Raw genomic sequence first — 11,340 nt, 5'->3', positions numbered from 1 at the left:
AAAATGACCCATCCACCACCACTCTGGGTGCGGCGCTCCAGCCAGTTAGTGACCCATTTGACTGTGTGGGTGTCAACACCACAGTCCCCCAGTTTTTTAATGAGAATGGGGTAAGAGACAGTGTCGAAGGCCTTCCAAAAGTCCAGAAAGACTATGTCCACTGCTACCCCTGTGTCTTTGGATTTGGTGATCTGGTCATAGAAGGCCACCAGGTTGGTCTGACAGGACCTGCCACTAATGAACCCATGTTGATTGCCCCTAAGCATAGTATCTCCTTCTGGCCCCTTGTGGGGCCAGAATAATTCTCTCAGAAAGCTTACCCAGGATTGAGTAAACTAACTGGCCTATAGTTTCCCAGGTCCTCCTTCCTCCCTTTTTTGAAGATGGGAACCACATTGGCCCTCCTCCAGTCATCTGGCACCACACCAGAGCACCACAAGTGCTCGTACAGCCGTGCCAGGGGTTCCGCAATGACCTCAGCTCATTCCCTCAGCACTCTGGGGTGGAGATCATCCAGACCAGCTGATTTAAATACATCCAGTCCCTCCAGAAGTTCCCTGATTAGACCCTCACTGACCCTTGGCCTAGATGCGCCTCCCCTGGGGCCTGAGGGGGGCCCAGTGGCAGGGCTGATATGGTCCCTGCTCATGACCCAGTCCAGATTACTCCTGGCTATGTCATGTGGATGAGAAGCATGGAGGTGGTCAGAGGGCTGGATGAGCCTAGGGATCCTCTCTGCAACAACCCAGATGTGTGCTCCAGGGAGGCAGCAGACCTCAAGGGCGATGGGTTCTAGACAGCAGATGGGTCCCTTGGTACCCTGCATCTCCTCTTAGGGGTGGCAGTTCACTGACTACCCACCTCCTCCTCGGGTGTCTCCATTAGAGCCTCCTCATGCATGGTGAGGGGAGCATACCTGTTGTGCAGTGCCAGGGAAGGGTCAGCCCTATCCCTGCATGTCCTAGAGCCTGAGATAACTGTCTTTCAGGCAGTTTTGGGTGACTCTAGGGATTCCACTAAGCAGCATACCCCCCAGTGACCGTGCTCCCATTACTAGTTGCTGGCAGCCGTGCCAGGCAGCTCCCCGCAGCCTGGTGCCAGGGGCTCCATCTGGGTGGAGGCTGGAACCATGGATTCCATCTGGTTGGAGGCCTCAGTGGTGCGAGGGAAGGGAGCACCATTTGGGGCTGAGGCAGGAAGCCATAGGGTACAGCACGTTCCCACCATTGTATGATAAGAGGCTATGCTACTACCCACGAACTGGCCTAGGAACTGGCCTGTGAGCTGCTTCCCCTGTTTGCAGTCCCTGTTTACTGGCTTCCTGGTCACAGGCTCCCTGGTCGCCTGAGGAGTCTCCTTTTATACCTTCTGGGCCTGGGCTGACTCACCCTTTTGTTAGGGCTATTAAAAAGCCCAGACAGCAATCGCACAGCAGTCAGCAAATTTAGCGCTCTTCCCAAAATAATGAATTTTACATAATACATAAATACATAGCAAGGCTGGAAGAGGTATTTTCCTCATGCTCTTGTGATGGAAGGCAATGCCTAATTGTTGTGGGGAAAAGTTGGAAAAAAACTCTCTGAAGAGAGCTTATTTTATGACTGTTTAGTGCAGGATTTTTTACACGTTCTCCTGAAGTTCTTACATTCTACCATGCCTCATTTCCGAAAAGGACCAAAGCTTATATTCTGCTCCAGATTACAACCTATGATTGTAAAGACCTATGGTTTTCTGGTCCCAAGAGGAGATTTAAGTCCATCTCTGTTTAACATAGCTCACAAATGTTATCTTGTAAGTTTAAAGAGTAAAATAGCTGTCTTTTCAGCATGTAAGAAAAGGCAACTGAAAGACGACATACTGTAAATGGGCTGCTTAAACCAGAGGGAAAAGTAAGGTATAAGACTTAAGTAAAGATACCCATACTCTTTACCTTGCAGTTTTTCCACCAGTATTTTCTCTTCAGTTTGGCTGCACTGGTTTCAAACTGTGAGGCACCAGCTTGTAATGCATCTGCCATATTGTCAAGCTGTGACAGCTTTTGGTCTCTTTCTATAACCTTGTCCACATTCACTCGCATGATGTCGACCACCTAAAAAGACAGTTCCAAAGTTAAACTCCAAACATGGTAAGGCTGAAGATCAGAGTGTAGTCACCATGCCAAAATACTACATCATGATGAAAATGACCCTTTGATTGCATAGTAAGTGATGGTTTGCTGCAATATAGACAATGCTTGTATAAACAGGCACTGTTAGCATATCCTGGGAGATCTAAGTATAAAGTTCATGGAACAATGCTGTGTCCAGGTTTAACAACTATACAATGCCAGGATATTAAAAAGTATGTGCTATAATTATTTCCACCATTAAGAGTTGTTTTTTCCTTTAGCCCATTTAGTTGCCTTACTACTGCTGCTGAAGACTGGTCTATGTACACATTTCTAAGTACTCACCTGTATATATGTACTATGTGCCAACTGGCAGCACTATTTAGGCAAATAAGACAAAACTCCTATTTTCAGGGTAGACTTAACATAGTTGCCATATCTTAGAAATCAAGTCTATTTGTTTGGTTAAGAGGAACTACACACATTTACAGAAGGAATAGCGTATTAACCTTTCAGCACCATCACCCCCGCCCCACACACACACACACACACACCACCCAATTGTAGTCCATTGGAGGACAGAAGTTTTGCCTAGATAAACTTATGTCTGTTCATTTCACCATGGCTAAGTACAGACAATCAAAAAACTCAAGACTGAATAGATTCAATTTTCACACATTAGTCTAAGCTGGGTATATTGAACCAATAAGCAAGTGAACAGACATTCACTTTTTATTCCAGAAATGCAGCCAAAATGCCTGCAGTGGCCCAGGCTGGAAGCTGGCAGGCACATTAGAGCACGTCTCTCTGCTTGGCTGGAGCAGACAGCTAGAGCCAAGCCAAGGTGAGCCTGCCCACCCTGCGAGGGGGAAGGGGTTTGCAGAGGAGGTGCAAAGCATCCTGGGATACTGAGGGACTGGGAGTTAACTTGAATCTGGAGGGGATCTGGGACAGAAGTTCAGTAAACTGATTTAACCTAAATCAGTTAAGTCTAATACTAGCTCCATCTGGGTTTATCTTAAACTGGTTTTGGCCATCTTGAAAGCAGTTTGTGTACATTAAACTTCTGCTGTGTTACAGATATGAACTGGTTTCCAATCACTTATACTGATTTATGTGCAATTTTTGTCCCTAGCCCTTGGCTTGATACCCAAAAGTTCACAGGTGGGAGAGACATAGAAAATACTGGGAAAGGCCCAGGAATTACATATTTTATACAGATTTTATATATTTACTTTGCTTCAACAAAAACATCCTTTTTAAAATCCTTTTAAACAAGTTGATGCTCCAGGACAAAAATCCCAGTGCAAATTTGTCAATATCTTAAGCAGGCACATCAGTTGTTGATACTGAAAAAGTTGTGGCCACTTAAGCCAACAGTGAAGATGGGCGCTGGTCTGCAATTCCTTATACTGTGTTGATCCTACAGTCTACATCACTTGCAGTTCATCTAATTTAATCTATTCAGCAGCAGCATAATCAGCAAGAAAAATAGTAGTGGCACACACAGCTAGGAAACAGTGAAGTGAAATTAAGAAGTGAAATGATCTTTGAAGAACACCACAGGAATGGAACTACATGCTTGACTAGTTATAACTAAAGCTATGAGAATAATATAGTTGTTTGCCTGTTTCAACCAAAAAACCTATACCATAAATAGTAATGGAAATGCTTAAGTTTTCTTGCTGGAAAAAAAAGCAAAAACTAAACTAAACTAAGTAAGGTCTCCTTCTCTGCCATCCACCTCACCACCCAACTCTATAATTTCATTTCAGGTTAAAGAAAATGGTTTGTCTAACCTGAAACAAAATGGTCTGTTTTCATTACATTTATATTTAATTCTTAAATGTTCTAAAAATATATTTAGCTAAATTTGGTGTCTCTAAAAGTTTTCCAAATGCAATTTCTTTTCCACTTAAAAATGTTGAAACAAAAGCTTCTCCCCACTCAAACCTAGTCACCTTGATTTGATGATTAGTTCATCACCATGAAACTGCAATTTTTGGTGAATAAACTACTGTATATTATTCCAAAAAGGCAGCTTTAGTTTGTATCAGAGGGGAAAAAAACAACAAGATAATGGTTCTTCATAAGAACATCTTTCCATTGTATTCAGGGGAAGCAGAATTAGAATACGGGGGATGAAACCTTAACCCCAGTGAAGTAAACGACAATATTCCCATTGACTTCAGTGAGGCCAGAGTTTCACCCTCACTTGCAAATAAATTTTGTTCCTGTTTTGAGACTAATTTTTAAACAGAATGGCACTAATGAAACAGTAACTGTAGGACTACTGTACTGTTATATTTCTGAAGTGCAGGTGTTTGGTGCCACCTAAAGGATACTTCACCACAAGACACACTGAAACAAAACTGGGAAAAGATGGCAGTCAAAGAGCAAGAAAAGTGATGTATGATAGGCCATATTTTTAGCTGGCCTAAATTCTATCCCTCTCCATCCTGAATAGAGCACAGAAATGTGCCCGCATGTCTCATATGCCACCTACCATCTCAATGCCTTTGGAATTATGTTGCCCTACTGTCCTCTTATAAAACTCACCAGGTAGTGACTTCCCTGACAATGACATGAAAAATGTTACATCTCCACTCAAATTCCTCCTCATTATAAACTTGACTCCTATAGGTCTGAGTTAAACTAGAACTAAAAAGAGTGTCTCAAGCAACGAAAGTTCAGAGCTGCATTTGAAATGCAGTCATTTCCATTGATCTGTTTCCAGAAGCCCATTCATTTGTTTGAGTTGTTCCTTTAAAGCAGTAAAATAGTCATTTATGCAAGTATTACAGTTCATCCTCTTGGGGCAATAGCTTTGCCTCTGATCATACAACAGCTTGGCCTCTGGCTCACAGCAGCCTCCTGAGGCAATATATCCAGAGAAGTTAACTTTATCATTTGGCTCAGACAGGATCCTGGTAGAAACTGAGACACAACAAGTCTGCATCTCCTCTTACTTTCCACAGTGGAAATCAGGAATCATTGCACAAAAGTCATGTTGCTGTTCAACACAAGTACTGTAAAGGAGAAGAGAACTGGACATAGACTCCTCTGCAGGTGTTTTGATCTGCTTCAAATGTCAGAAGAGAAGCATTCAGAAAGACCATAGATCAAGGCCAAAGAAGGTACTGAAAGAGAGGAACTTTCAAAAGTATTTTTTAATTAATCTAATCTAATTTAATTAATCTAATTAATCTAAATAAAAAAGAAGTGCAAGCTTTCCCTAAACTTTTTGACTATTTTTGCAATGTGCATTTAAGGGTTATCCCCTGTCTTTGACCGTCTGGAGTTGAGGTAAGTATCTCTAGTGGTTCCTAATGAAATTAATGGATATTTTTGGAGCATTTAATGGTAATCCAGATGTAAAGACCTCAAGGTGGTAAAAAACAGTCCTATTCACTTTGTAGTCCCTTGTCTCTTAAATGTAGAATTAGTTAATCAAGTGCTTCAGGAAAACAATGTTTTGCATTTAACAACACACAAAAACTGCACTAAATGACTGGCCATCCAGACAGCAGCTCATTCAGGATTAAACCCTGCAATTAGTGATGGGTGACACTTAATGAGCTGCGCTCAGGATTAGTAATCATTTCACTAATCCAGTGAATATGGTTGTAGATAGATGCTGGCATTATGACTAAGGCAGTTAAAAGGAATCATTGGTCTAATAATTCAAAAGTAGTTTAGGACTCTTTGCCACTGATGATCTGTGTTCTTCCTTTGACTGTGGATTTTCTTTTTAATAATAAATAAATTAAAATTTTTATTTATAAGTATCGTTATTCCAGCCTTGCAGGCGTATAGGTCTTGGTACTCCAAGTAATACCCTTTTGCAATTGGTCTATTTAAAGTTCTCTCTCTTGTAAATCCCATTCCACAGACCTGACTTAAAGTGAATTTGGGCTGTAGGATCATTAGCTAGGCATGTACATTTCATTTATAATCTTAAAAACATCCTATTTTTGCTCCTGTTTTGTGTAGTAAGTCAAAAACCATTTACCTCATCCACCTGTGCTTGCGTCTGCTGCAGCCGTCTGTTGCTTGTCACATTGGCAGTGGAAGGAGGCCCTCCTGCCCCAAGATTGGTGGTACCTCCAGTACCTTGGGTGGGAGCTGGAGCTGACCTAAATCAGAAGCAGAGACATTAACTGAGCATGCCCGATATTTCGTTACTTCAGTTTCATTTTGATTAACAATCAAATGCTTAGATATGGGTACAGACAACTTTTCAACTGAATTCTCCATCTCTCCATATATTACCAATTAGAGTTCCATTTTCAAACACACATGTCCAAAATTAGGTACCTAAGTCTCTATATAGGTAAGTACATAAAGGCCCAAATATAATTTGAATCCCTGAATTTAGGAAACCAAATCAAAGTATCAGGCCATTCAGTTCCCTGCTTTCTTTTTCTGTCCTCCTTCTCCCTGCTTTTAAATATTTCTTATTAAGAGAAGTCTATCTGAATCAACAGACACCTCACTGCAGCAAACAGTACTAAACAGGGCCCTAAATGATCTACTATGCTTACCTATATGACTGGTCAGTGAAAGCTGTGGAGCACAAAATGCTTTTCAAAAAGTTCATGGGGCAACATAAGAGCATGTTATCAGTCAGTCCAGTTAACCTCTGCGCGATTCTTTTTTATTATGTGCTTGGCCTGCAATTCAAAGGGTATTCTCCAAAAGGAAGGTGAGGAATACTGAAACATTCAGAAAACTGCAGCTTGGCCAGTTACAAGAGATGGAGCATTAGGGATAGGAAATAGTTTCATAACCTCTTCCCTACTGTAACTGCTTGCCTGAATAGGTAAAGGCATAAGCAAAGCGGGGCACGATCTTCCAATCAGTCTGGCTTCTCCTTTGGGGACAGAGATTAGAAGAGGACCAAGAAAAGAGGTCTACTAAGAAAGGTGACAAATGAGAGAGAGAAGTGGGGAGGAAATCTGGGAAGTGGATTGTAGAGCTGAGACCGACAGAAGTGTTAGCCATCATGTCCTGGCCATTAGTGACAAGCAGGTGCCTACCTAGGACAATGGACCTGGCTCAAATAATTTCCTCAAGACCATGGGCTAAAACCCAGATCTCCTATTGTTAATCTTTTTGTTAGACATAAAACCAGGTTCAATATCTTTCAGTTTACTTTTTTTTAAAATGTCCTTAAAATGCTATGACAAATCCGATCTGTCCTGGTGACTGAATTTAAGCAGACAACTCATCCTGTTGGCCTGACAAGTCCTAATGACTTCCAACAGCCTTTCCTCACACCCACACTTCAAACCTGACTCATTTTCTTAAGGGTCCCCAGTCAATTTCTCCTGCAAGGGGAATAAAATTTTCCCTTTATCTGAAGAGGAAATCCCTGCATGTTAGAACTAAAAGTCACAAATCCCACTCGTGCATTTCCAATGCCTCCCCCACAGTGACAGACTGAGGGAACACAGTGTCTCTCTGAATCACTCCTTTTACATCACCAGGGCCTGATTAACATTACTGAAATTATGTCCCCATTAAAAGCCTGCCACAGTGACTTGCATTTTAGAGAGAGGTGCTGATTTCTTAATTGCACTCAAGTCACATGTAATTCTTGATTTCACAACTTTTTGTCATGTCCAAGAGATCCTCAGAAAGCAGTCATATAGCCAGTGTTCATTTACTGAGATCAGAGGCATAACTTAAAATTTCAGTACCCTGAGCAGTGGAGAAGTGAGCACTTACCTCCTCACCCACAGGCAGTGGTGGAGGCAATGGCATAGGCTGCTGCTGCCAAGGTGCAAATTCCCCAAAAATGGGCTGCTGTAGTGGCTTAAGCTCTATGGGGGCTGCATCCTGGTGCCCTCCCTATGAATTGGTGCCTAGAGCTGGTGCCCCACATGTTACACTACTGACTGATATTGGTGCTGCCTACTACACTGCTTTCCTGATGCTAACCCTCTATGATGCTCTAATTGAAAGGAGTGGGCTTGAGTTATACCAAAACTCATACTTGCTTTGAGGACTTCACATCATGTACTATAAACATGAAAGGCCAATCTCATTCTTACCAAAGCAACTCCAATGAAGTCAGTCGTATACTCTGGGTATTCACTGCTCCAACAAAGATCAGAATCTGAACTATCTTCTATGCCTAATTCAAACACCACACTTCACAGGATTTGCGTTCTGGAAATATGTTCTGGCCTGACCAACTTGAAGTTATGAAACTTTATCCTGGCTTCAGAAGAAAATATCCTTTTTCCTATGGTGCAAATAGGCAATTTATACAGAGAAAAGTCATAGTACCCCATGTATCATGTTAAAAAAAACCCCAACTATCCCCTTACTATGTATGGTTACAATCTATGGTTTTACAGAATAATAATTTCCAGCAGGAAGACTTATTTAAACTAGCCACCTGCTTTGGTTATTTGGGGGCAGCCTATAAAGGATATGTATTTTCCATTGATTAGTCTAGTGGGGTGTGTTGACAAACTGCACACAGCTGCAATTTCCTACCATTACCCTACATCTCAAATTGCCAGGGAGCAAAGTTTAGTACTGAGTCCTTATCATTTTTTCTGCCCAGTATTTTAAAGGCTCCTTTGTTTCATAGTTCTTAGGGTTGAAACGGACCTCAGTAGATCATCAAGTCTGACCCCCTGCCCTGGACAGAAAAGAGCACTGGGGTCAGATGACCAGCTCCTCTCAAAGACCCCCAAGGTAGGGGAGCACCACCTCCCTTGGAAGCCCATTCCAGATTCTGGCAACCCTTACTGTAAAGAAGTTCTTCCCGATGTCCAGCCTAAATCTGCTCTCTGTCAATTTGTGGCCATTGTTCCTGGTTATTCTAAGGGGTGTCCTGGTAAACAGAACACCTCCAATTTCTTGCTGGCTGCCCCTTCCCCCCAACCCTGATGAATTTGTAAGTGGACAAAAGATCCCTTCTCAGCCTTCTCTTGCAGAGGCTGAAGAGATCTAGGTTCCTCAGTCTCTCCCTGTAGGGTCTTACCTGCAGATCCCTAACCATATAAATGGCCCTCCTCTGGATCCTCTCACGGTTATCCACTTTCCTCTTGAAGTGCGGTGCCCAGAACTGGACACAGTACTCCAACTGTGGCCTGACCAATGCCCAGAAGAGAAGTATCACCTCCCTGGACCTGTTTATGATGAAGCTGCTAATGCATGATAGAGTGTGGTTAGCTTTACTGATTACTTTGTCACACTTACGACTCATATTCATCTTGGAGCCAACTATGGTTCTGAGATCCCTGTCTGCTGCTGTGCTGCTGAGAAGGTCATCCCCTAGCCTATAGGTGTCTTGGTGATTCCTTCTCCCTAGATGCAGCATTTTGCACTTGTCTTTGTTGAACTGCATCCTATTCTTTTCTGTCCACTTTTCCAATCTGTCCAGGTCCATCTGGATTCAATCCCTTCCCACTAGTGTTTTAACTTTACCCTATAATTTCGTGTCATCTGCGAATTTGGACAGACTGCTATCCATGCCCTCATCCAAGTCGCTGATGAAGACATTGAATAGAACAGGTCCAAGGACTGAGCCATGGGGGATCCTGCTCCCCACATTTTTCCAGGTCAATACCAACCCATCCACCACCACCCTCTGGGTGAGACCCTTAAGCCGATTTGCCTCCCACCTGACCGTGTAATCATCTATGTCACAGCAGCTCAGTTTGTTTCTTCTAATCTGCATAGGGGTTCAGGCATAAGTCTCAGGATCACAACATCTTTTAATCCAGCTGAGATCAAAGAATCTCAAGAGGAGAAAAATTCATCAGAGATCAATGTGGAAATCTGCATGTAGCTTGTACAAAGAAGCACGTATTGGCAGAAGGGAAGAATTCTGAGGAGGTACCAGGTGGTCAGTCTATATGCCAGCCTGGCTTTACTACCAACTATAACTGCAGCTGCTCTGTAAATAGTTCTTCTGTTTGAGAGTCGGTGTAGTTTTACATACATAGAGTCTAACATGTGGTACCCGAAACAGGCAAAACCTGTTCCTTCAAAAGGAAGTCCTATGTTGTCTTTTTGGGGGTTGGTTCCTACCTTCTGAAATAGTTTGTTACAGAGAAAGAGACTGATGTTCTCTGAGCCTTTGAAGCAATCCTGATATAAACTGGGCACATCTACACATGCGCTTTACTATGCATTAGACTAATCATATGCACCAGGAATGGTATAATGTGCCTGAATTTACTGTGCATTAATTCAGGTGCATTAACTGCATGTGTAAATGTGCCCACTGAGTCTTCCAGGAAAGTTTTGTGGGATTGGGAGCAAATAGAATCAGTGCCTTAGAGGTCTGTCTTCCACTCTCTGTTGATCTGCTATGACTTTGATTTGTCCTCAGTGGGTGTGTTGACACAGGATGCTTTACTGAGAGGTAGTGTAGTTTACTGTGCAGTAAGCATGTGAGTCTACACATGCACATGCTTACTGCACAGTAAACCTGTTAATGCTGAGTAAATTTTCTATCTGTAAATGCAAGTAGAAAACTTACTTGTGATTACTAATTGTGCAATAGCATTCATATAAATGCCTGACCAGGAGCAAATTTGCTCCCAATCAGCTGGCCACCAGGGGGCAAGAGATTGCTTCTTGCTCCTGGGAACTGCCTGCTGCCAGGCAGGCTCCACCACCAGAGCCCAGATGGGAACTCTGTCCCCCTGCCCTAGCAGCAGGTGGCTCCAAGGCCTCTGGCTCTGAAACCCTGCTGGGGACTTGCTGCTAGCTGCCCCACTGGTGAATCAGGGCAGGGGAATGGGACCTGCCCTTCCCCTGCAGCTCTTTCTATGACCCCTGTCCCAACCATGGAGCCAGGGCTGGAAGTCTTCTGCTGCCCAGGCAGGGAGACACTGTCCCTAGCCCAACAGCAGGAAGCCGCCGGGGGCAGGTAGAAATGTCCCAGCTCTGTCCAGGAGACAGCTGTTTCCTGGCTCAGTGCTCCCTGCCAGACCCTGAGCTAGCACCCAGGGGGAGCCTAGATCTTCCCCTGATGGTGGCAGGTGCCTATTGCAGGGCCCCAGGAAGAAAGAGCAGTTTGTTGCCCCAGAGCATTTACTCGCAAGTAAACTACTCAAGTTCATTAGGCCCATAGATTTCATAGACATTAGGGCTGGAAGGGACCTCGGGAGATCATCGAGTCCAGCCCCCTGCCCAAAGGGCAGGAAGTCAGCTGGGCTCGGACAGTAAAGAAGTTCTTCCTTATGTCCAGCCTGAAACGGTCT

The 11,340-nt window shown here is 43.4% G+C and overlaps 1 protein-coding gene across 1 annotated transcript in view; it reads right to left on the bottom strand.

Moving 5' to 3' along the window:
* Positions 1–11,340, bottom strand: part of LOC109308318 (vesicle-associated membrane protein 2-like) — a 26,013-nt gene that overhangs the window by 12,830 nt on the left and 1,843 nt on the right. Inside the window, exons 2-3 of the mRNA XM_019532562.1 lie at positions 6,120–6,243; positions 1,931–2,089 (exon numbers count right to left, since the gene is read on the bottom strand). Coding sequence (XP_019388107.1) covers positions 1,931–2,089; positions 6,120–6,243 — 283 coding nt within the window. The remainder of the gene's footprint in view (positions 1–1,930; positions 2,090–6,119; positions 6,244–11,340) is intronic.

Source organism: Crocodylus porosus, unplaced genomic scaffold, assembly GCF_001723895.1.
Source record: "Crocodylus porosus isolate Cpor-Errol unplaced genomic scaffold, CroPor_comp1, whole genome shotgun sequence".
Taxonomy (NCBI): domain Eukaryota; kingdom Metazoa; phylum Chordata; order Crocodylia; family Crocodylidae; genus Crocodylus; species Crocodylus porosus.
The sequence above is the reverse complement of the archived record's forward strand: the minus strand, read 5'-3'. Positions and strand labels throughout refer to the sequence as shown.